The sequence below is a fragment of the Lagopus leucura genome, unplaced genomic scaffold (genome assembly GCF_019238085.1).
Source record: "Lagopus leucura isolate 7727_CA_CO unplaced genomic scaffold, USGS_WTPT01 Super-Scaffold_100015, whole genome shotgun sequence".
NCBI lineage: Eukaryota > Metazoa > Chordata > Aves > Galliformes > Phasianidae > Lagopus > Lagopus leucura.
This window is the reverse complement of record NW_024962269.1, coordinates 16,243,219-16,269,810: the sequence shown is the minus strand read 5'-3', so window position 1 is coordinate 16,269,810 and position 26,592 is coordinate 16,243,219. Positions and strand designations below refer to the sequence as shown.

Sequence of the window (26,592 nt, the reverse complement as noted above, 5' to 3'; positions counted from 1 at the left end):
AATCTGCAGCAGTCTATTGCAGGGCACAAAGTGCATTCATCTCTGTTGCTCAGAATGAGTTAAGTGCCAAATTCAGCTGATGGACACAATCACAAGAAAATAGCTTTTACTCATGTTCAGTATTTCTACTTCGGAATAATATTCCAGTCAGGAGGTACAATATTGGAGCAACCATCACATTCCATTTTAAAAGCTCAGAAGCATGCTGGCACTTCAATCATTTTAAGTCAGCCACAGAATTACGTTCTTTATCTGTAGTTTTGGAACAGTAATAAATCTACCCAGTAAAAAAATCCGTGCATATTAAACCACATCTGCACACATAAGGAACGCTGACAGGCTTGAAAATGCACTTCCAAGCTGTACTCAAAGGATGCAGTGCCAAGCAGGCAAGGTTGCAATTCGGGGCTGTTAGACTCACATTTTAAAGGGGCACTCTCATCTATTAGACCATAATGTTACAGGTGATACCGAAGGACAAGCGTGAAGACCAGCCTTTATCTTCTTGACACGCTCAACTACAACTACTTGATTCATGAAATGCCAATGAGGCTTGGAGAGGTCATTGTGTGAAGGCACTGAATACGCATCTGAGATAATTAAGATTTCAGCCTTCGAAACATGGAGGGGAAGTGAACAGCAGTTAAGAAAATCAATAAGAGTCTTTTATTTGCAGTGACACAGATGTCTCAGTCAATAGAGCCTAATAGGCAAGCTTGATCGCAACGGACAGGTGCCTGCCTCCAAGGCTATCAAAGGGCTTTCGCTATGACAAACATTAAAATATATTTATGTTGCTACTGAAGAATCTGGGCTCCTTCTAAGGTAGTTTAATTTAATGGCGTATATTGAAAGCCACTGCACTATGTGAGCCTGTCCAGGCACTCGGTTCAAAAGGAGTGAGAAATGATGCTCCGTTTGCTCAAGACATTCCCCTGCCCATCAACTTTTACATTAAACCTTCCACCTCTGGCTGCCAGCACCCAAACGCCTGGAGCACGGTGAGAAAGTAACAAGGCAGCATTCTACAGCTTTGGTTTGGTTGTTGTTCTGAGGCTTGTGTGCTTGTTTGCTGCTTTTAAAGGAGCTGCAGAATAAAGGGCAAAACAGCTTCCTTGCAAGAACCCATATTTAAGTATCTACTGCCCTAAAAATACGAAGGTCACTCCAGCAGTTGACTTAGTTATTCAAAATTGATTAACTTTCTTCCCTGAAATTGTGGCAGCAGTGCAACACGCGTGAGGTACTTCAATCTATTTGGGGCTAAATCTGATTAGCACATTTTGAGAACTGGGAAGCAAATTGCTATGCCAATCAAAGTAAACCAGGACACATAACTCATTCATATCATGAAAGTTTGCATGGTCTCTCCAGTTCTGTATTAAAAGAACGGATTACAACTGAGTGAGCAGTAAGCATCCCCTCATCTATCTGTGGGGTGCCAGTCACCATGGTATTAGGCAGCAACAAGATGTGCATGCAGCCAAGATCCAGCACACTGCACCTACCTGTCCGTTAGCAAGTATCTTCTTCAGCTCTGCAGAAGACTTCTTTAAGCTTCAAAAAAAAAAAGGAAAAAAAAGAAAAAAAAGCAGCAATTAATTTTAATGATTGTGTCATTTCACTCCACAAAATGAAGGAAAACCACACTGAAAAGAAGGCGCCAGCTTAAGCCCACTGTTACACATTCTGAGCAGATTTAACTAGCAGTGCTGAGCGATGCTGTCCATGTAGAAATGGAAAAGCATTAATAGTTGAGAGAATCAATATATTTTTCACCTTAACAAACAAGTGCTTCCAGATACGTGACAACAGTGTCCTTTGAGACAGAACCCATTGTTTGTCAGCTCAAAAAAAAAAAGGAAAAAAGGAAGATATGCTCACAAACCATGTTTCAAAAACAAAGCAAACACAGGGCTCACCCCTGGCCTCCAGCTGCCTTACCTTGTTTCAGAACCTCACTAATTTCTATAGCATTTCAGCAGAAGGGATGATGCCAGTCCCTAAAGGAAGGGGGTCAGTCCCCATTGCTGTGTGCATCCAGTCCAGCTCTCATGGCTGCTGCAGACCCCTTTTTTTTTTTTTTTTTAGGGGAAGCTGCCCCAGCATCAGCCTTAAATTAGGTAAAATGATCTGTATTTATTTTCAAGTGAGAGGCCTCTAACAAAGCCCAGGGACACACGCCACGCTGGTGGCTGTGAAAATTACCCCTGCCTTCAAATGACTTCTGCACGCCCCAAAACACCACTTCTCTGCTTCTATCTCCATTCCTTGTGCATTCCACACACCAAGCTGCCTGCGAGCAGCACCTCCGCAAAACTGCTCTCAAAGAGGCATTCTGCTCTTATTACCCAAGTACATATATAAAAAGAAGTACAAAATAATATATTCTTGAAAGGCACACACACACGTCTTGATCACAGATCATTATTAACAAGAACACTGAAAACACAGATTTCGGATTTGGTGGCTTTGTTCTTTAATGGGCCTCTTGTTCCCACGACTACTTTAAAGAAAAATTAAGTTTCCCAAGGAAACATAAGTTGATCTTGTCATCTTTCACGACTAACAATTTGTGAACATGAAACAAAGAGAGACTTTCAATTACTTCAAAAACAAAACTCATAGTGCGGAAGGTTTTAGAAAAGGAATGGCAATTAACCACCAAATAAGGTGACAAGAACCTTCTAGAAGCCTCGTTTTCAATGCGCTTTAAAAAACAAGCTCAAAGTACAGGAAGGGCTGGAAGCAAAAGCACGGCAGTGACAGAATGCAGCTTTATTTAGTGCAGCAGTACGGTGGACTGGGACAAGGACTGCAGCTCAGAAAGATGCTCCTATAGACACTGTTTGCTTTCCCTGGGAAGCCACAGATAGCATCTAAGGCACCAGGCAGCAGCAGGGCTGGTCGGAGTGGTCCTTGCCAAGGCCATGAGCCACGTCCCAGCATGGCCCCATCACTGCACCTCCCAGCCCAGCAGCAGGACTGTGTCTGAGCACCTTCCTCTTGGTCACTTATTTCCAAAGCAGTCTCAGAGATAAAAGCACAGCTCAGTGCAACAGCACACGGCATATGCTTATTAGAATCAAAGAATAATTTAGGTTGGAAGGGACCTCTGAGGGTTTCTATTCCCGTGTTTCAAATATGCTCTTATGTGAAGAAGACAGAGGAGGCAGATTTTTCTTATTTCCTTTTAAGAACACCTTATTTCCTTTTTTTGTGGTTTTTTTTTTTTTTTTAATTATATGTGTGTGTGTGTATAAATATAAAATTATATATCATAAAAATCAATATTGAGTGTGACACCTTCCTGTAACAATTCATGTAATAAAAGTGAGTTCATGCTCCAGTGTTTAAAGACAGACTCATGGAAAGGAGAAAGCATTTTCTTGCATTTTAAGACCTTAACATGGGTTTTGAAACCAGGGCTCAAGTAAAAAAAGGAAAAAAAAGAGAGAGAGAGACTTGAAAGCTTTGCTGCATGTCACAGGGCACCTGAGCTGGTCGGGTTCTCACAAAATCTGACCCCACAAATTACAAACGTACCAAACTGGGGATCAAATTTGAAAACCAAAGAAACCTAATGAGATAAGCAACGAAGACCTGAACATACAGACTTTGCTATGCATAGTGACAACTGCATCAGTTAAAGCAGCCCATAAATAGAACAGTATCTCAGTGCTTTATATAAAGGACAAAGCCACCTGAAACACCCAGCACAGATGCATTTCTTTGGTAGAAACCCCTGCTAACAACCAGCAATGTGAGCCCAGCAAGATCCATGAGTCAGTTAATTTCCCCCCTCTCCCCCCACTGTGCTTCGGTGTGCCCAGCTGCCACACTGAGAAAGTTACTCAGCACCAAGCCCATGGCTGGTGAGTGCTGTGCACAGGTTCCATTTTGTTTTAAGAAAAGAAAACAAAACCCATGCTCCCATACGCTCCCATTCTCGACTCTTACCTATTGCTTGGAAGGGAATCCGAGACTGCGGAGCTGCTATTATTAGCAGACCCTGCTCGTGTATTTACCTGCAGGCAGGGAAAGAATCTTTATCAGTCGTTTGTGTTCAGAGGACACTATTCTAATTAACCTGTAATTTGCCATGAATTTCTCATTTCTCTGCGAAGGTTAATTAGCTTGTTGCTAGGCATGCCGATGGTTGAGGTCTTGCCTGTATGTAGGTTAGCAGGCTATACAACACACGGACCGCAGAATACAATCCTCTTACACACTTAGCTAGATAAAACAGAAGGAGATGGGATGCCCACCATTTATTCTTAAGATCTGCACGATCCGTCAATATGTTGGCAGTGCTCTGCATTTCAGGAGCAGTCAGTGTGGACCTGGATGAACCAAACAACCCCAGAGATGGCCCTGCCGTGGGCCCCACGCTCCGCTATATCACTGAGAACAAATGAACGCGCTATTTTTGCTTCCAACTCTTTGAACTAACAGCAGACATCAGTTAATAACTGAATATTAAAATTTAAGAACCTTACAAACAGTGCTTTGAAAAAAAAAAAAAAAAAAGCAATTCCATCTTTATTAAAACTGTATATATAGATACCACAGCCAACACCCAGCAGATGAATCGCTCTCCCATCCTCACACAAAAAATCTGCTTGTCAGAGCTCAAGAAAGTGCAGTTTTATTTGACATTTCAATAAGTGGAACACAGCATTACAAATCCATCTAACTTTACTGAAACAATTATTGAAATTCGTACCTTCAGGCCATGTATGTTCCGTTTCCCAGGAGGCTTGCAGGCTGAAACAGTAATTGACTAAATTGTAGAACACATCAGGGCCATTTACAAATTTGCTCAAAATGAATCTTTTAAAAAGAAATGAGGGTGACACCAAAATTAGCAGAGAGAAATGATTGAAAAGTGCCTCCCAAGACCCAGAGTGGGAATTACGAACCAGGATTTTTAACTTGCAGGAGTGAGCATTTATAAATGCTAAGAGCTTTCTGACACCATGTAATATAAATTCTAATTTCTGCTTAAAACACATCAAAATTCAGAGAACCGTTGGATTAAATTATCAAATTCTTTTTGTAATTCAAATTAAAATCAATATCTTATGTCATTGTATTCCTACGCGCTGTGTTTGTCTGACATTCAACAGAAATATTTGCAAGAAGTGTTTTAAAGGAACCGAGCTGCCACGTGCCATAAATTAGCCATGTTGTCAAACACAGCTTGTTCTAAATGTGGAGAAAACACATCGGGGCAACAGCAGCGAGCCTCAAGAAACGAAACACTGCATACAAGCTGTACAAAATGCCACATTTTGGCTACAGACGTACAAATGCGGCACCTCACTGTGACATCTGGGCTCAGAGAGGAGCAGGCTGCTCGAGGAGAAGGCATTTCCTTCGAGTCTGCGGAGCTGCACGCTGCCTCGCTTTCCTTTCCAGTGGATGTGCTTTTGTCAAACGTTAAAGCCACAAAGGCTCCCAGCTCCATGTTACAGACAGCTCCCATTTCCAAACTACAGTGCCCTACAAATGGCATGTTAAAGGGCCTGTCACTTTTGATTGATTGTCTGAGGAGGGATGGATTTGATTTTTCTCTTTCTCCCATGCAGATGCATTTCACTTCCATTTTTGACAGCAGGAAACAGAACTATTTATTAGTCAGAAGGACACAGATGATAGTTATTAAACACATCAGTTAGGGCCAAGCTGGGCCACGTGCCTTTCAATGACATTAGGAATTACCACGTGTGCTTTAGAGAAGGAAAACAGTATGGAACTGTGGGCAGAAAAAACCCTCAAACAACAATCAGGAAGCAATGAGCTATTCTAAAACACACAGAAGGATATTGTAATATTTTTCCCCCAAGAGATGAAAATCAACATCTTGAACTAAATTTTAGGAAGCCAGTATCTTTCTGACTTACACTTGAATTATATATATCACATATGCTATTATATGAACACACACACAGAGTCTTCATTCCTTCCACAGAACACAAAGTGAGAGTATGTACATACGTCTGTGTACGCACACATGTCCATGTATGTATATAACACAGACAGGACTTGTGTGTGCATGCACTACATACATACATATATATATAAATATACAAAACAAACTAAATAACAGCTTTCCTTCCTGAAAGACCTTAGAAATGTTAACCGAGAAGAGCACAGCCGAGATGAGACAGAAGAGCAGGTAGGCAGTGGCTGATGGCTGACTGTGGGGTTTTTGGAGCTACTGGAGGCTTCCCCACAAGTCAGAGGAAGGCTGAAAGGGCAGAGAGGGCTTGGGAAGAAAGCTCTTAAAAAGGAAGAGCCTTCAGTTACAAGCAGAAAGGCTGCATGTCGATGATGAGGCGTCAAGGTGAAGCAGCAACTCTGCTCAGAAGCAATTTAGAGGAGTAATGGCAAGCCAGCTGCAGGGAGATGTGCATGGTTGAGCCAATGGTGGCGAAGGGCCATCATCAGCATGCCAATGAATGCTGGATCTGTACAGTCAAAGATCACCTTTGGATGGAAAGCAAACAAACAAAGGAGCTGGCAGAAGGAACAGGAACCCATTGGGCTGCTTTTTCAAGAACAACCCAGTTACCTCCAAAGGAGAATGTAAAAGGTTACGCCTGATTTGTGACCTCAGAAGGGCCCCTTTTCACACATAGCCATGCCAGCTACTGAGCTTCTCCTGGCAAAATATCCTCAATTTGCTCTCAACCAGACCCTGTGATCCTGAGTTGTACCCCCTTTGCATTCCCCTTGCATCCAGACTTCTTTTAGCTCAGAAGCCCAGCCTCCTTTGGAGACCTCATTAGCACGTGCTTGAGAAGAGTGTTGGTTAATTGCCAAATTCAAACTTCAGAGAGTTGTAAGTAATGGAAGTCTAGAATGTTTAATTGGGAAACTCATGGTATGATTATTTGTATAATACCAGTTAAGTGAGAGTAGTTTAATTTTTAATTATTTCAATTAATTTATTGCTGGGAGATTTACTTGGAGAATTTAAAGCTTATCTGTTTCATCAATTAAGAGCCAGATTCAAAGACTGGATACTGAGAGAATCTGAATGAATCAGTGGAATTACGTAATGGATTCATCTCTTTTTTTAGACCATTACTTGAGTTCAGAGAGCGTGGCACGTTCCCAAAAACCTGGGCAGCTGCCCACAGATTTTTTGTTCAGGACGGAGTGACCTATTTTTCAATGGCCACAGCCTGCACAATTGATTGCATCTTTCTCTGTTCTGGAGAACTGTTAAAGCACTTGTGATCGTGATGATGGTGCACTAGCTGCCCAGATCTCAAACATGTCATGCACAGAGCCTCTGTGACAGACAGGATCCCATTTAACAGTGACATGCCACATTCCCCAAGTCTGTTAGGATGATTAACATATTAAAATGTATAGGAAAATCATAAAAAAATCCAATCTTTCTAAGCACCCCAAAATTAAATTATTCATCTGCTTTGGTTCGAATACAAGCAGGACCATCGTCAATGAGTTTCTTAAATGTACATAAATATGTACTATGCAAACTGAATCTTGTTAGTCTAATTTACTCCAGTAAATTAGCTATTTTATATGCAATAAATGTAGTTTTCACTACACTCCCCACAATAATGAATTCTTGTATCCAAATTAAGAGGTAAACATCATGTTATGTGCATTTAAACCTCTCGAAAACATAACTGTTGATGAAACAGTTTACTGATATAATCATTGTTGATTAGAATTTGTTAAGCATTACCTCTTGGATATATCTGGAGAGGCTCTATTAACTGTCCATTTACTTGCTGTTCCATTACAGTGGAGTAATACTGCAAAGAGATTAAAAAAAGAGATTACTCAGTAATGTACGAACAGTAGTAAGTGCACTTATGGATTGTTTAATTCACTGTACATTTTTTTACTGCCATTATAGATACCAGCCTCTGCAATGTTTCCTCACCACTTGCTCACACAGCAAAGCGGAATGAAAGGAACACAACCAAAGGGTGGCAACAAGCAGCATAGGAATCTGCTCCTCATTCAATGATGTGCATCTCAGGATCACCTGAAACCTGGGCACGCTGCAGCAGTCCGAGCAAATGCAACATTGACAGCAAACACAGCAGCTGCCATGCCTGGAGAAGCTGGGAAAACCAGTCAAATGAGGAAATAAATATAGTCCAAGGGAAAGCAAAAAGTGACATTAAGGAGACTCCAAGGGAGAAAAGAATCTGCGAGCTATCCAGGAATTTGCAGAGCGGAAGCGCGGCCAGGGCAACTGGGGCCACATGCCACATAGGCAGAGAAGTCACGCAGTCCCTTACTGTTCTCATTTAATGCACAGTAGGGTGTGGAAAAGCCACTGCAGCCATCAGGAGACCTTGGACTACTGCACTTGTGTTCTACTGGGACACTGGGAGCAATCTGCAGTGAAAGCGCATTGCTAAAGGAAGGCTGAGCATGGACAAGAGCGATGCAAAAGCATCTGAAACCATCAATATTTAGGAAAACAGAAAACACCTAAGGTGGCACGAGGATGAAGAGTGGCATTAAGCAATGAGATGAATATTTGGATTGAATAAAACCTTTCCCAGCCAACCTTCTTCAAGGAGCAGTGAGCACCCACCAAATAGAGCACAGAACCGTGAGACCAGTGACAAAGCAAAGCGGCCCCGGGGCAGCAGGCAGACCTTTCCCCATGCACTGCCTGTCAACCACACATCTCTCACCACCATGTGTTAAATATCGAGAGCACATCACAAAGCGCATTTCCTCGGCAATCCCCGGGCATCTTTGAAGCAAACACGCTGGCGGTGGTCCAGATCTCCATGGCACAAATCAGCACAGCTCCGCTGACTTTCATGCTAATTCTCACCAGCTGAGTGTGGGCTAAGACTTCAGAATGTCACTGTTACCACTTCTGGTGATACTATTACTCAAATTGGCAAGACTGGATGTCAACAGGAAAAAAAAATCCTGAGTCTGGATGAAACACGAGTATTTTGCTCAGGCCAATGATTTCCCACAATGCAAGCATTCTTTATTTACACAACTTAAAAAATGAAAGAAGCTGGCTAGCAGCTGAACGTTACAAAATGTTGCACTCTTTGATAATGGGATTAAACGTGAACTACACTGAGTAGATTTTTAGATGGGCACCACAGCCAATTTGTGTGCAGAACCTCATTCTGTCTCCTTTACAATACAAAGACCGTGACCTGCTGCGATAGACCAACAGCTTCACAGAAACAAACATTTCAGTACTTCTTTTTCCTCTGTTTTTTTTTTTTTTTTTTAATTATTAATTCATGCTAAGAAACAGGAAGAAATTTCCTCTTGTAAAAAAGAAATCGTTTTGAAGAAAATTGCTGAGGGCTTGAGCATCCGTCCAGCCCCACCTCCTGTGTGTACATTGAGCACAGTGCCTGCTGCTTAAAGCATTTCCCTCATTAAAGTCTCACCACAAGATTTCTGAGGAGGGTATCTTGTTCATAATAGTATGTAAACATAAATCCACGTCTTAAACAACCCCACGATGCATGCTTTCACTGTGTTTATACAGAGCAAAGCTATTCATTACAGAAGCCCATTGCTTTGAAATAATCAGTGGGGTTTTTCTGGGAGTCAGGACTACCTGCAGCCTTATTTCGTATCGTGGGTGGCCATGAATAACAAGGCAGACCCACTCCCATGCCCTCATTCCCGTTTATAAAAAGACATCTGAACCTAAAGGTTGTGTTACCTGAACCCAACAGTCAGGCCAGAACTGCTTAAGAAAACGCAAAGTTGGTTCTTTTTGTCGTTTGTTTTTTAACTACTACTTTCCTGGTGCCACTCTGTGACCTCGAGACATATACATACAGTATAAACAGATATTACAGACTCTCCAGAATAATAAATTAAAATGAACATACGCAAAACTACATTTCTTACCAAAAAAAAAAAAGGGAGAGGAAAGCGTGGCCCTCTCCATTACTCAACCGGTGATGACAAGTAAATGAAATATCAATCATGTAAGCTGTCAACCTTTTGGGACAGCAATAACTGTTAACAAGTAGTCTGGAAAAATTGTCTGAAAATGACTTGTCCTCCACATATGAGCATTTGAGGTTTCCGTGGAAAATTAAGATGCCAGTGGCTATTTGGAACATTGTTCAGGTATTCTTTTTAATGGAAAATTTGCCAGTTATTGATCCAGAGCATGTACCCCTTGCTTTCAGAAAGCTGCAAGCAACTTTCCAATCAGAGGCTGTCAAAAAAATTACTGCCTTTTTATAGCGATACAAGACAACAGCTAAAGTGCAACCCCAGCACAGCTCAATGCCTGGCTATAATTAACTGCAACGGGCAACAGAAAAATGGTTGTATTCACCATTCCACAGCATTTGCATGGGCACAGTGCAAAGCATGGACTCTGTGTAATCTGTGTACTCTGAAGTAATTCCAGAACTGTCCAGAAGCATTCCTGCTGTCAAATGCTAAAACCAAAAACCCGAAGATGGAGGGTTGGCTCAGAGCAGCTCTGCCAACGCTCTGCGCAAGGAGCAGATCTGTAATCTCAGAGAATTACGCATTCGTTCTTAATCTGAAAGAAAGCCTCCCACTGCAAAGCAGCAATGAAGTGGCCAACTAGTTCAAAATGAACATTTCCAGGAAAGGAAAGCTGCTGAAATGGAAAGGAGTCATTTAAAGACATCCCATCATTTTTAGGGGAAATCAGAGTTGAGCAATGATAGTGTAATGTACTGAAACTTTACCAGTAAGCTTGGAAGCACAGGAAAGCGGTGACCTTACAAAGGTGTGATTAACTGCAAGGCTGGGCCAGGAAGATGGGAGTTTTCCAGTTTAACAGCACAGCAACAGACACTTTGTGAGGAGCAGCAATAAATGCAAGGAACTTCACTGGGGAAGCACTGCCAGTGATCTACTTATCAAACTACACCGATCTACTATCAAACAACACCGAACCCAACAAACAAGCATAAAATCCCTTTCCTTTCTTTCCCAAAGCTGTTTTAGTGCTCTTCAGTACCTGACCAGCAATGCAATGGTCTCACCTCCTCTGCAAAGAGCAATCACACAAGCAGTTCCAGAGCTCAACCCAGAGATGCAGCCCTTCTTCCACCCCAGGACAAAGTTGGGGCAATGCCCCAAACCTCTCTGATCAGAGCCCTCCAACAGAGCTGCAGTCACTGGCTCCAACCAAAGCAGCCATGGCTGGCATTGATGTGTTTGATGTTAGTGCCACTCACGTAATCAGAAGTGCACTTTGCAACCGACTGCCCTTCCGTTTGACTTAGAAAAGATCCATTTGCTATTTATTTGTTATTTCCTTGCTATCCATTTCATTTCAAAGAAAAGGTTAAATGATTTTTTTTCACTTCCATCTGCAACTTGAAACATACATCTAAGCTATATTGAAATTACTGTTTCAATACGTAACCAAATGCTTTATTTCTGTAGTCTGATTTTATATTTATAGGTATCTTGACAGATTTTACATATATCTCTGTGCATAAAGACACAGACCTGCACATTTCTCATACTAAAAAACAGAAAATGTGTCTTTAAATCCTCTACGAATACTGAGCCTGCAGCTACAATGAAACTCTTCTGTTAGGAGGGGTGAAACAGTCTCCAGATGAAAGTAGATTTTGAAAAATTTTTAGAGCCCAGGGGTTCATTTTTAATGAGCCGTTACTTTAAGTACTGCATAAAAAATACAAGAAATTGATAGTCCATTTAGCCTGCACTATACCTAATGCAAAAGTCATTAAGATGCATTATTCTTAATGTTTATGATATGATCAGTAAGTGTACAAGTCTTTTTTTAAAAAGTCAAGCATGACCAGCTATCTCACGTGATGGAGGTTTTAAACACCTACGCTTAACGTTACGCTGGGAACGCTGCAGCTCACATTAATGATTTGACACGTGCAGAAACACAGGAACAGAAGCTGACAAACATGGAAAGCATCAGCATTTGTCATACTGCACCTACATAGGACAGCATGGCCTTCATTTCTTCATCGCTTCTGACAGTAATCCGATCTCCGTCCTCATCTTCATCTAACAAAGAAATGCATCACATCATGAACAGTGGAATAAGGAGATGCACGACTTTAAATCCAACGGTGGTTGGTGATTTTTTTGCCTGGACTCTTTCAAGTCAATGAAAATAAGGATATGCAAGCCCACCACACAGGTAACCAAGTACTCAGGAAATAATAACACACAGTGATTTCAAATATTAATTAACAAAGGCAACAATTACATATAAAAGGGAAGCAAAAATGAAACACTCTAAACTTTGCTTCCAAGAATTCTTCTATCACCAGAACCTCTCCAGAAGCTGAGAACCCCATACCAAAACCCTTTCAGTGGTTATTCCAACACAGCAAACACAAAGCAAGGTTTCTTCATGTGTTTTGATCCTCCCAGACAGAGTCAAGTTCGGGCAGAAGTTAATTTATTATTATCATGTTGACATTTACAGTGATCTGTTTTCCTTCCAGAGAAGCCCTCTGCTCTCACTGCTGTCCTCAGCAACCTCAGCCTGCCTGGCTGATGCCAAGGTCCTCCCATCCACATTAGCTTCATGACACATTGACTTAAATTGGAGCTTAGAAGTGGGCACAAATCTACACATTTATAGAGGGAAATGCATTTACAGGAGGACAGCAGCGTACCAACAAGCAAAAACAGTTGGTGTTTTTGACCATGGGGCAACCACAGCTCCGTGCTGAGAGTCCTGGACACAGGGACAAGGCAATTCTGGCTTTGAGGCCCTGCTGTAGGGACAGAATCAGAGCAAAGGTTGGAGAGGCTCCAACAGAGCAAGGTGTTTAGAAAGAGTAGTAAATATGAAGGTGGAGGAGGAGCCATCCCAAAGACAGACAGCAGGATCCAGCAGGTGCAGATGCAACAGGGAGATAAATCCCCCCACCAGCACCAGCTGGAACAGCAGTGTGCTCCCACACTGTGCTTGCTGCAGCAACCAGCCCCGTGCTCTCCTCCAGCCCCAGCTCAGTTTGCACACACTCAGCACCAAGAGAGCTGCACAAGGGCTATGGGCACAGACCCCTCCCTTGCAAACCCGTAACAAGACGTTCATTTCTTTTTATTGCTCCAGCTTTGGGGAGAAGGCAGGGCTTAATGATCTGTCTCCAATTTTTGCTGCAATCTAAATATCTGCCTTAGATACTTCAAAAAAACAAACAAACAAGCAAACAAAAAACAACAAAGCCTTTTGGTGTACACCCCCATTTTACATTTATTTTTTTCCCCTTGGACCGTGAGCTTTTTTGGTCAGAAAAAGAGCATCTGTTGTGATGAACCTCAGACCCACCTGAGCTGGGATACCTGAAGTACTACAAACCCCTACTGAACACCAAAAGGTGAGGATACAGACTGAATGCAATTATTCCTGTTTGGCAGGGGGTTGGACCCCATGGTCTCTTGAGGTCCCTTCCAATCGCTGCGATTCTGTGACATGGGTTTGGATCTGGAGCAGATACGCTCACTTTGGGACACAAGCAGAGGCTGAAGTCTGTCTGCAGCTCTGCTACATGCGCTGCCTGCAAACAGCCCTCCCCCCAGCAAATGGAAGGTGACTCTGCTCCCCTGGATGAGAGCTCGCTCCTGCATGAGAATCTGGGAACGGATCTAAATCAACTTAAGATTCCCCTGAGAAAAAGAGTTTGTTCATTCTAGCTCTGAAAACCAAACAGCTCATTCTGAGGATGCAGAGAAGAGCAAAAACATTGCAGAAAAAAAAATATAAAAGACAAATAAGAGAGGGGGAAAAAAAAAAAAAAAAGTAGCATAAAAAACCCTTAGAATTGCACTTTAAAAACGTACCAGGAAAGAGCTATGGGCCACTGGAACATGAAAGCTGGCTGAAGAACTAGATGGCACAGCCGTGTCCTACAAGAGCCTTGTGGATGTTTAACTGATGGATTGCCAGCTTGCTACAACTACTTGCTGAGGTTACCAGCCTGCAGCGAGTCATGACTGATGAAAAGATTAAGAAGAGTTAGCGAGTTGAAACGCAATGCTTCCTCGCCTGGAAACATCGTAGGCAGAGAGCAGGAGGAGCTGCAGAACTGCTCGCTGGCCAGAACCCAAGGCACAGCCGTGCTGCAGGAGCAGAAGTGAAGGAGCTGCTGTACAGTGAGCGCAGCCAGAGCTGTGCATCAACAAAGGGACTGGAGTGAAAAACAGAAGAGGAAAACATATGTCAGAGACAGGGATAAAACCTCTAGACAGGCCTGGTTTGAAGGGACAAACTGAGCTGGGACCACTGAAATGAAAAAGTAAAAGCTGGAGAACTCCTAGAGCTCAACTGCAAAGCATTTCTAAACATCACATATTACTCCTTTCAAATGACAAGAAATTAACTGCAGAGTTCTCCAAGTTACAAAAGTCCTGATAACACTGCAAAGAGAACAAACTCAATTTAAAACGTGTCGATGAAAAAGCAGGAAATGTAACCTGGCATTAGAAAAGCAAACTCTAAAGTAGTCAGGCAACTCCTGAAAAGAACAAAACCAGATCAGAAGGTATTTCTCTTTTCTGTGCAGAATCCCTCGCTGTCCTGCCATAGCAGGCACAGCCCCAAACTCACCAGACAGAATGCACGGGTTCACAAAGATTTCCAGGCTTCTCTACTTGCCTAGAGCACAGCACAGCAATGCGATTTTCCAGCACATTAGGGAAGCAAAAGTAGAACCAAAAAATCCTATGTACTGGCTGGATTTTGCTAATGTCACTTAAAATGGAGGAAGAAATCCTAGCAAGATACCAAATAGCGTGCAGCAGATGGTAAACAAATATTATGAAGCAATCTTCACAAAATCTGCAGCGTGTCACAAATACACAAAATGGCAGAGTTTGGATAAAAGGATCATAACAGGCCATATGTTGTTAGTGATTTTATTTGTAGCAATGTGTGATTCGGTAGAGAAATCCACATAAAGGTCCAATAGCAGGAGAAGCACAGCCCCAGGTACGAGCCGCAATGGGCGATGCACTGTAGATAACAATAACCAAACCAACAGCTGAGGAGGCTGCACGAGGTGGCAATTATCCACATCTGAAGAAGCAATGAAGCAGGTGAGAACAAAGCTTGAGCTGGAAAAATCCAGGCATTCGACGTGGATAAAGTAACCAGAAAAATCAGGCATCGATATACATAACATATTTTAGATGCCAGTTAAATGGCAGGGGAAATGGTTCTGTGCAGATGTAAATGACAGACTAGAGACATGAACTGAAAGCACAGAAGCAGATGTTGGAAGACACGACGAAATAAGTATTTCCAGGAAAGTTCTACACATGGTACCATTAATATGGGCTACTGCCCTGATGGCACTGCCTGCTATTGGTGCATGAAGTTCAAAGAGAGCTAATGGGTGATGGGGGAGGGATGTTCAGAAAAATAATAAAATAACAAATCATATTAAAAAAAAATTAAAAAGGCAAGGTCTGGAGCCATTGACAGTTTCCATTCTTAGGTCTCTGGTATTTTAGAAGGGCAAAACAAATGTGAAAAGAACAATGGAGAGAACTAAGGAGCAGTTGAAGGCTCACAGAACAATTTCCTTTGATTATCCACACTCAGAATTCACCTTAAGGCCCTGAAAAAGGGAGAAATGGTAACAAGAATGCCAGGCCCTATGCTGGCCTATCTGCCTTCACCATCAGCATTGCTACCTGACTCTCCTTGGCACCTCACTGCTCTTCAGACAGGGCAATCCCCTGGGGCGTCCATTCAAAAATAAGAGTGCTAAGAGCAGAGCTGAAATGGTGCTGGTTGAGTATGTCAGCACGGACTAAATCCACACTAACACAGCCACCACAAGCTCTCCTGGCTCAGCAAAAGCACGACACAACCCCATACACGAGGAGAAAGCGCTGGCAGGGACAACCCAACCTGCAGCTTGCTCCGACCCCACACACAAGCTGTTCTTCTCAATCAGACCCACGGGGCCTTCCAGAAGTTATTCCTCTCCCAGGTCTGAGCAGGTGGCACATCCTGCAGCTCTCGTACCTCCGTCAGGAGCTGAAGCTCAGTATCAGGGACACCACCAGCAGGGATGCTGGCAGTGGGTTGATGGTTGGACCTCATGATCTTACAGGTCTTCTCCAACCTTACTGATTTATTCCATCCATCCACACCTTCTACTCTTGCACACAAGGAAGGTAAAAAGGAGATGGCATATAGAGCCTGTGCCCAGCCACAGAAGGAAAAAATGAAGCAATTCCCATTACTAGCAGTAACTGGAGGTGCAAATACAGCCATGCTGCCATATTGGGTAATAAAGCTCTACGTTGTACCAGATTTCTGTACAAACTATCACTCCTTTGACTTCTTCCACGAGAGGATAAAATTTGCAACTCAGACCTACAGGTACTTTATACTTCTCATTTAATTCAAGCAATATAATTGCAGTGAGGAATAAGAGCAAGGGAAGGTCATGCTGGTAATTAAAGCTGTATTGTGAAAATATGCTCACTCAAGTTGTGATTAAATAATAAAATATTACTTAGTCAAGTATCATCATTAAACTTGCATTACTGCATAAATATTTAACTGTAACATATAATGAACATAAACATTATTTATTTAAAAAAATGACAACCCTATAATGCAACCAAGAAGCCCGTTTATACAAGTCATACTTACACTCAAACGCTGTTGTCGTTGCATCTGGCAGAACTTGACCGATGACATCCTAAAATGTAAAGAAGAATTAGCTACGTAGCAAAGGGGAAATGCCTGAGACAACCCAGAGTAAATCATTCTAATCGCTCCCCAGCTGCAGGCAGGAGACCTGAAGTCCTGTGCCTCACCGCCGCCCCAAAACCACCAACTTATCAGTGCACACCACAAATCAGTGCAAATCACTGCTCTCTCCTCCTTCCTCTCCACGTTACCTCCAGGAATACCTTTTTCTTTTTAAATAACTCAATCATAACTGCAAACAAACCAGTTGTCATCCGCTGCTGCAGTTCAACGGATCAATTTTTACCCGTGGGTTATGGAAAAATGTACATCTAACTCACGGATGTCATAAAAACAGAGGTTTATGAATAGCTTTTAAAGCGAGAAAGCAGTTTTTCTGTCTCAGTGCTCCTGCACTGCCCCGAGTGCTGGAAGGAGAGCTCTCCACACGCTCCGACCCGGCAGGGCGACCTCACTGCACACCTCCACCTCCCCGTCCCACAGCTCAGAAACATGGGGCAGCATCCACTGCCCTGCTTTGCATCCGCAGCCCTGCTTTGGACCAAACACAAACCCTTCCTCTACAGCTAAATTCGCATACAGAGAACTGCTTTCCCCCCCCCCCCCCCCCTTCTTTTTCCTTCCCCGAAGTCTTTACCCCCAGCACTCACTCAGAATTCAGTGCAAACATTCTGCTGGGATTTAAGTCATCCCGGCCTCCCAGTGCATGTGCCGTTGTCAGCTCGGCACGGCTGCAATATGTCATGTCGGGGCATGGCAGAAATGCACAGCATGGTTTTCTCCTTCCTGCTGCCTGATTTCTCATGTCAGGCAGTCTCTCTGCTGACAGTGTCACAAAGTGATTAGAAATTAATGCACAGCAATATTTATTGCGGTACGTGCACTGTGAGCATCTCGGGGTGCTAAGCACTCCCCGTAACAAAGCCTTAGCAATCACTGTCCTGTCACTTCTGTTTTCTCCATATCCTTCATCTGAGTGCAGGAAATTAAACATTCTGTGCAATGTTAAAGAGACACAATTAATATAATGAGAAGCAACAAAGATTTCCACAGAGCTAACTGAAGCAAATAATATTTCTCAAAACTTTCTCCTGTCTCTCCAGTTCAGATGCTAAAATAAATGAACTGTCATTTAAACTATTAATTTGATGCAAAAAGACAAAAGCTGTGCAATACAGCTTACCTAATGATTCCAGCCATAGAGACTGTAAATCCACCTGACCACAGCAAGACCCCAAATGCTTCCATATCAACCCAAATCTTTCTGGCTAAATGGGTGGACAGCTCTGCAGATACTCGGTCAAAAGCCAGATGAGCTGTACCCTTTGTCCTTAACAAGAAATTAGGGAAGACTGTGCTGTTAACTAATTACTTCTAAATCTATGTAGTTAAACACTGAAAATTCCTCGGCAAACACTCTTTAATTGCATTAGGCTTAAGCCACTGGTAAAACATCAGTGTGGGAGCACACGGAGACTTGCATTACATGGAGGTAAAACTGGGTATGAGAAAAGCAGCCCGCCTGGGGATGTCTGCAGACTGAGAGGTGCGTAAATACAGGACAGGGAGGGATGTGGGAAGGCCCCCGAGGTCTGCCAGGAGAGCTCTGCAACTCCCACTGCTGTGATGGCACTGCGACAGTGATAAATTCTTTATAATATCCTTTTTTTTCATTCAGGGACTTCTTTAAAATGAGTAACAGCAGCGTACCACTCAAGAGCTGTTCACAGCCTTATGCCAACAGTCAAAAAGACCCCACCAACAACAACACAGCTTTGCTCTGGGCAACTTCCAGTATTTCTATGAAATCAGTGCCCTGAAGAAAACCCATGTGAGCAGTGTGTGCGGTGAGCTCCCTCAGCTGCTGCACAGCACCTCCACACCTCAGACCTCACAGTGACCCAGGCTTAAAGGATTACACTACATTTCTACAGACTGTGTGCAGTGGTTTTCTACCATCACAACAGAGATCACAAGGAACAAAATACTGTGGCTCGTAAGCAATTACTTCAATAGGATCATATCTGATAGCTTCTGTTCCACCCTACAAAATGAAAAGCCTCCAACAATGAGGGAAATATCAGGGAAAGGGCAGCCAAAAGGAATTCCGTCAAATCCGCCCTCTAGCAAAACTGTGGAGCACTTATCTTGGGTGAGCAGAAAACGCAAAAGCACCACCTTTAAGAACAGCACAAACATTGAGACCATGGGCTCCGTTCTTGGATCAGTTAGAGCTCATCTCATCTCATCTCACTATGACTCCATGAAGTTATCCTGAATTAACACCAAGCACTTAAATGCTCTGCTGACGGCTCGGGCAAATGAATCCAGACAGCCTGATGAGAAAAATAAGCTCACTGTAATTCATTTAGTGGTGCCTTTAAAATAAATCTGTTTACTGGTAACTCACAGGTCTGCAAAGCTGATACGCACCGAACATATTTAAAGTGACATTATGAAGAACAGTTCTTAGCACCCGCTTCAGGAAAGCAATCGAGCAAATGCCCAACCTGAATGCAGCAGCAGTGGCACCACTGGACACAGTCGTGCTGCACCCAGGCCAGGGAGCAGCACCCACCTGCAGCTATTAGGGGTGCACACAGGCCGTGTGCTTTACTACCAGACTCGAGAGATACAGGGAGCAGTGGGGCCTGATCAGAGTGTTGCTATTCCATAATTTACTTTAATAGGGAACATCTTAATTCTCCACACTATCCTTAATTGGCCCTCCATAAGCCCCCAGTGATTGCCTGTGAGGAGAAATCACAACAAAGACAGGAGGACAACAAAAGGTTTGTCCCACTTTGGCCCTCCTCACTGCCATCTGACGGCAAGGCATCATCACCTGCTGACACACTGGGACACAACAGCATTGCACGTCCCCTACTTCCAGCAGGATGACACGGCTCCCCATGGTGCCCAGCTCTGATCACTGACAATCACCAACACCAATGAACCTGATGCATAAATCTGTCCCCTTTCCTTAGGACATTTCAAACCAGAACAACTCACTGGCTGTAAAATGGGAAGCCTAACCTGCTGAAAAGCAGAGAAACAGATCTGCAAGATATCCAATAGATCTTCTAGCTGGATGCAAGCAAACATCAAGATGAGCACCAAAATCATATGTGGAGACGGGAAGCACCAGAAGCCACCTGTTTGCGTGACTTCAGCAACAGTGCAGAACAAGACCAGCATTGCAATCATCACGTGCACCTGCAGATTTTGGCTTCAGAGAGTGGATACTTGTGTAACTGAGGCTTGCTGACCATGGGAACTGCCTTCAGGAGGAGGAAGAATGCTCTGCATGACCCTTGGTATGGTAGAGTCCCTCAGCATTGATTTGCCATGCACATTCAGTGACAGATCCCCTACGTAACTGCTTCTCCAAATATATTAGCAGTGAAAAGAGTCCCTTCTGACCAGGGATGCACAAAGCTGAAGAGCTGCTGACACACTCTCCCTGATCTGCTCATTTTCCACACCACCACTCTCAGAAAGCATCACCTCCATGTGGTCACAGACTGCTGCCAGCGTGGATGGCTCCAGGGCAACTCCAGGTCTGTGCATCCATCGATCGCAGTGCTCAGCCGCATTCAGGTGTAGAGGACTCTGCGGGGCTGCTTCAGGTCACTCAGTGTCCTTACCTAACAGGGCAAACCCTAAGGGCTACACTGGCAACTGCAGAGGCTCATGTGTAAGACACAGGTCAAGCACCAAGTCACAGTTATAATGCCTGAACACCTCTCTAGCTTCACAAATTCCCAAATAAATCACGGAATCACTGGGTTGGAAAGGACCTCCAAGATCACCAACCCCAACCCATCCCCACCACGGCCAGTAACAACATTCCCAGTTAGGAGCTCTGGTTCCTGCTGCTCCAGCACCAACAGCACTTGCTGTCATCCCACTGGATGAGAAGCTCCAGTGTTACGCCCATGTACCTCCAGCTGCTTTGGTACCAAAGTGACACAACTGAGACTAAAAAACAAAACAGTTTCACTGAGCCGTGACCACCACACCTGCAGTACGGGCAGAGGGGCCACAAGTTTCAGCAACTCCAGAGAACAGAAAGAGCCTTCGGAGAGCCCCAGGGCAGCTCAGGGTTGAGGATTCAACCAGCCCAGAGAGCAGCGAGCAATGCCATCACCAAACCCGGCTCGATTTGGTGATTGTTTCCCCATTTTTGTGGGCAGGAGGCGGCTGGCAGCCCACCCTCAGCAGCACCCACTCACCAGCACGTCCCTGAAGAGAAGTTGGGGCGCCGAGTGCACGGTCCAGTCCACGGCCCCGCCGTCGGGGATCTTGATGCGGATCACCAGCACCTGGTGGCTCTCCATGGCGCGGGAGGGGCCGCAGAGCAGCCAGAGCATCCCCGCCCCGCCGGGCTCACATGCTGCGGGGCCGCGGGCTGCCCTGCGGGGCCGGGGCTGCACCGCCTCCGCCCCTCCCCGCCCGCAGGAAGGACTCGCGGCCGCCCCGCTGCCCCGGAACCAAAACGGAGGAGCGGGGAGGAGGAAAACGAGAAAAAAAAAGGGGAGGAAGGAGGGGAGGCGGCGCCATGTTGAGAGGCGGCGGCGCCATGTTGCGGGAGGCGGAGCCACGTTAAGGGGCGGCGCCATGTTGTGGGAGGTGGTGCCATGAGGGGGGCGGCGTGTCCTCTCCGGGCGTTTTTGTCCCTACGTTATGGTGTTTTCAAGAGGAGAAGCGTTGCTGAAACGGCGCTTCAGATTAGCGGTTCTGCGTTAAATATATAAAAATGTGTGGAATGCGCCTGGTAGAGCCAGGCAGTCGGAGTGACGGAGCCGCCCCATGTGGTGGATGTCCCCTAAAACCTCCCAGGGCTGTTCTTCCCTCGTGGTTTAAGCGCAGCGCTGTCCCAGCAGCCACAGACCCGCAGCACGCTTTTCCTGCTTGGTTCAGTGGGAGAAGAGCATTACCCTGTGCATTTTATCACCATCTCGCACGTTACCTCACGTGACAAACTGAAGCATTTGGTTCAAATTACCAAATTACAGGGGTAAAAAAAAATGTACCTTCTGTTTGATTTAACTCCTGAAGCACCTTCAGGCTTCCTCACATTAGAAATCTACACTGAGCTTTACAAACAGAAAACAAAATCCTTCAGTGGACATTCGCATAGATGAATTCTCTCTCTGCTCAGTAACTCTCTAATTTAGTTCTGACGCTGGAAATTAATAGAGCCCAGCTCCCAAACACCTGAGGAATCCGGGCTGCCCGCGCAGACTTCCTTCTGTTCAGAAGGGCCTTTTATTCACAGCCCCTCTATGCCTCTCAATCATGTTCAGTTCAATCAGATTCATTTCCTATAACATTTTAAAGAATAGGATACAGACTCAAAGAATTTCTATAGAACCACAATGTTTCTAAAATGCCTTCTTCATCGACAAGACTTCAGGGAAAGCCAACTTAATTTGCCAAATTTGCATAAATATCAAGTAGTGTTTCTAGGGCTGATCGCAACCTTACATCCCCGTTCTGATTTGTGTTGATGCAGCTGTAATCAAACTTCACTTTTTTTTGGTATCTTATTAAAAGCATCAAGCATGTGTTTGTGGACACAGGGCTGTTTTTGACACGTCTTTCTTTAAAACCCATCTTTCATACGAAATTTTCATTCCAACTGCACCAGCACTGAAACAAATATTTAAACTTTGTCGCTTTCTAGAATTTGTGGCATGAAAACAGAAATCTATTTTTATGTGTTTTCTCAGTGCTAGGGGAATATTCCGTTTTCAGTGTATCTTAACAGATTCTTAAAGTTCACTATTTACCCAAATAATTTATTTAAAAGTTTCTGATACAGAAAGTTCAAGAATTCCAGAAAGCCACAGGAAAATAAAATAACAAAGCAGTCTGGCTTTCTCCACTAAACCCAGATGACATGCTGTCAGCGAGAAATATGCATGGATTTCCTATTTGTAATTACGTATTGGAAGTTATTGTCTACCCACAATGACATAACATTCAAAATCTGCAAAGGAGCAATATATCAGGTCTTAATTACAGGAGGATCACAAAGCCCAGGACTTCGATAAATTCCACGCTTATTTGTGCAGGGAAGAATCCTCCATCAGTGCCACAGCCTCCCAGGCTGGCGGTGTGCTACAGGCACAGGAGCAATCGTCTCAGAGCAGTCTGCTGCTGCTCTCTGCTGCTTTCCATTGCTGGTGGAAAGGACAGCAGAGATGAGGAGATGGCCACATGAAGAAAATACATCCTTGTTTTCAGGGAAAAGCAAAATGCTGACACAGAAGAATATAAAATTGCAAGCATTGCTGTGCTCAGGATCTCAGAGAAGCATCAGTGAACGCATGGAAACAATGCTGTGCCCCACTGATTCCCTGCAACGTGGTTATCACGGTAACTTGCAAAGCCCTCAAGAAGTAGGGCAATAAGTTACTACTTGTTTCCCTAATTCCCACTGCAAAGGAAGTTATCTAACATTTCTAACTCATTTTCCATCTCTTCCCTACCACAGACACAACATAATGAAGTTTCAAGTCCTGCTACCAAAACTCCATAGAAAAAAAGAGGTGGGAAAGAAAGAGCTGACTCTGCTGGCCCAACTCTTGCACTACTGCTGTTCAAGGAGCTGCGTCTAGCAGGTTTTTTCTTCCTGTTTTCCTCACCATTGATTTAGGGATGGATGAGCTGAGTCTCTGGAGTGAATCAGGCCAATGCAGACATAACACAGTGCTCAGAGCTCACCCGGTCCTCCCTACGCTGCACCTCATTGCCTACACACTGCATGCTGGTTTTGCACTGACCAATGCTCCCGTTGCAGATCCTCAGTGAAGATGCAAGCAGGTGGATTATGCCAGTGGCAATGTATTGTGTGCCTGAGGCTGTATGCGGAGCTGAAATTCATTAGAACAAGGGTTAGAATCCCCAAATAATTCCTGCTAGTCCTGTGTGTGACCACTGGTGAGAAGGAAACGAAGCTCAGGAAGGAAGCGGAGCACGAGGCAGAGCCAGGAAGTCTTGTGTGCTCATTAGAGCTCCCACAGAGCATCAGGGAAATTCTAACCTCAGTACTGCTAAGATTTCCTGCACCACTTTCTCCATAGCTATTAGGCATAAGACAGCGTAAGCCCTTCATTTCCTACAGAGCATGGCACCTGGTCAATGGTTTGGTAATTTTCTTTCTTCTTGGTTTTTTCCCTTTCTTAAATTCTTAAAAGATTCATACATAACTTTCTATGTCAGTAAACATACCACAGTGAAATTCATTCTTTCCTTCCCACATCAGATTGCCAGTGAGTGCCGCAAACGTAATTCCCTTAGGCTTCTGAAAAAAGTAGGCCAAGTGTCCAGCCTTTCTAAACACAGCTTTCTTCTCTAAAAATGCATCTCCCGGGACAGAATCACCCAAGTGTACCAGCTTGATAACAAGTATAAATGGAGATCCCTTAGTGCCTCCTCTCCAAAGCTGCACAAAAGCAGCTGCCTTCCTTCCAGGCCTTCTCAGTGCCCTTTACACTCATTTTGCAAGGGCTTACACAGGCAGAAACCCACTGCACAGTGCAGACACAAAGCAGTGCGGCTAAGAGGCAAACGGCTGCTTGTAAACCAAAAATCAGGACATCAATTCATCTTACGTCCAACTCAGTGGGAGCAGAATCCGGCCTCAAACAGATCTTTTAAAACTCTTTCTCATCATAAATTCCTCTTGAGTTGAAAAAGAAACCCAAAGCTATGAACTTGATGTTTAGAGCACTTGCTTGAAATTATAAACATATTTTAAAATAAAGAACACAGACACAGCTTATGCAGAATAAAACTAATACTGTTTAAGGGCTACATATGACGCTCAATTACTGAAAAATTACAATGCAAACCAGACCAGTTGGAGTGAGTCAAAGTGGCTGTGTATCATTAAGGATATTGCTGCACCCACCAAATCAGCTTCAGGGTCTGCATAATTGTTTCTGTCAACCTATAAATTCTTGAGTAACAACAAAATTATTGTGATTTTTCTTGCTAAATAATTCATACATCACAAAGCATATCTATAACCAGGCCCATGAATCACCAAGCATAGAACAATCATACGTAATGGCATTTCTTCCTCTAAGAAATAGATCTGACTTTGTAATATATATTCCTAATTTTGCTTAAAATCTTCAAGTGTTCTTTAGAAGCCATCTATTTTGAAACTTGTGTTTTAAAATTGAAAGTTTTCTTGATCAGACTGTTTGTCTGAAGGACTGTAAAATACGGTTCAGAGCAGTTATAATTCTATTAGGATTATTAGCATCATTGAAAGTAATGCATTGGTGTCATAACTGACTAGTGCAAGGCTTACAAACTGTGCTTCATGTGATGCAATTGCTATTAAAATCTAAGCCACACACAATTTACCTTACCAAGCAAACAGCAACTGTAACACATCCAAAGTAGCTAAAGTATAACAAAGCACTGCACCATTTCAAAGCTCGGTGGCTTCAGCTCTGTTTTTTAAATGCTGAATTGATACACATGTGGGTTTCCTATCAGACTGCCTCACTGGAACTGCTCATGATGTGGATGGGTTCTGACCTGAACTCAGACAAAAATCAGCACCTCTCACAGTGCGGCAGAATGCGCCCGTTACGGGGCTTCGTTTCTTTCCAAAAAGACACTGCAGTGCCTTTAGTGGAATAATAAGATGTATCAGCATAAATAATTAAGGTTCAACTACAGTCATCTAAGAGTCATAAATATGTGGAGTAATAAATACGAGCCTTCTTTATTGCAGCTGCGTTTATTCACTTACTAATTCACAAAGGTCAATAATTTACACTGACTTTCCTAATCATTAATGCATATTTTGGTGTTCTGCTGCACACATGCTTTATTTAAAAGACTTAATTGCAAGTGCAGTAACACCATCTTATTCTTTTCTGGAAATACAAAAAAATCTTTTAAATAAACTTGGAATAGATTAGTGACGATTTCTATTTTAAATCCCCCTTTCCACATCTCCTATGTTGCCACTTTTCCTTTGGCACATTTCAGCTGAAAGAGTAACCCAGCAGTGCATGCATGACGCCCACTTCTGTAACTACACATTTCTCCGAACAAAAATCAAGGCAACTTACTTTTCTGTAGTGAACATGATTAAGGAATTACAGCAAAAGCTGATTTAATTTGAACAGCCAAAGTAAATAACACATGAAGCAGAATCTCCTTTGTTTCTAGCAAAGCTGGTTTAACTCAGAAGCCCAAAGGGCATTCAACTACTACGAAATACCCAAGTTTCATTCAATAATATCAAGGAGATCTACAATTATGGCTTGCAAAGAGATTTTGACAGTAGCGATCTTCATATTGGTGTTACATTCCCAAAGGTGCTACTTAGTGCATTAAACTTTTTTTCTTTCCTTTTTTTTTTTTTTTTTTTTAACTACAGAATGATTCCAATAAATCCTATTTTGTCGATTTTTAATTGCCACAAACTATAAGGACTGTGGCAAAATGCAGCAGCACTTCTGAGTGTGGGAAGAATGAACTCTAGATTCCTGTTCTCCTGTTCCAGAAAGCATCCGCAGTGGAAGGAACCTCAGTAGGTTTGAGAATACTTAAAACTCAACAGTGAAGTACCAGGCTAAGGCAAGCAGCTTCTTAGAACCCACCAAATTCTGCAGAGAGGGCAAGGACATACATACAAAAACAAAGACACAAACCCAAAGGTTTCTAACCTGATGCTGCTATGCTCTCAGAATTACAGCATTTGAGTCACAAAGCAAGCTGTGGATGGAGGCACGTTTTGCTCAGCTGGATGAGGACTTCAGGTGGCTTCAGGTTCCTCAAAAGACTGGGAAAAAAACTGCAGGGAAAGATGGGCAATTCAGAGGAAGGGGACACAGCACTTA

The 26,592-nt window shown here is 43.5% G+C and overlaps 1 protein-coding gene across 1 annotated transcript in view; it reads right to left on the bottom strand.

The window, feature by feature from the left end:
• The window catches only part of MAP2K5 (mitogen-activated protein kinase kinase 5), a 110,950-nt gene extending 89,812 nt beyond the window's left edge, over positions 1-21,138 (bottom strand). Inside the window, exons 1-7 of the mRNA XM_042875793.1 lie at positions 20,950-21,138; positions 16,655-16,703; positions 11,969-12,036; positions 7,727-7,796; positions 4,727-4,767; positions 3,961-4,028; positions 1,509-1,557 (exon numbers count right to left, since the gene is read on the bottom strand). Coding sequence (XP_042731727.1) covers positions 1,509-1,557; positions 3,961-4,028; positions 4,727-4,767; positions 7,727-7,796; positions 11,969-12,036; positions 16,655-16,703; positions 20,950-21,087 — 483 coding nt within the window. The 5' untranslated portion in view covers positions 21,088-21,138. The remainder of the gene's footprint in view (positions 1-1,508; positions 1,558-3,960; positions 4,029-4,726; positions 4,768-7,726; positions 7,797-11,968; positions 12,037-16,654; positions 16,704-20,949) is intronic.
• Positions 21,139-26,592: the final 5,454 nt, after the last annotated feature.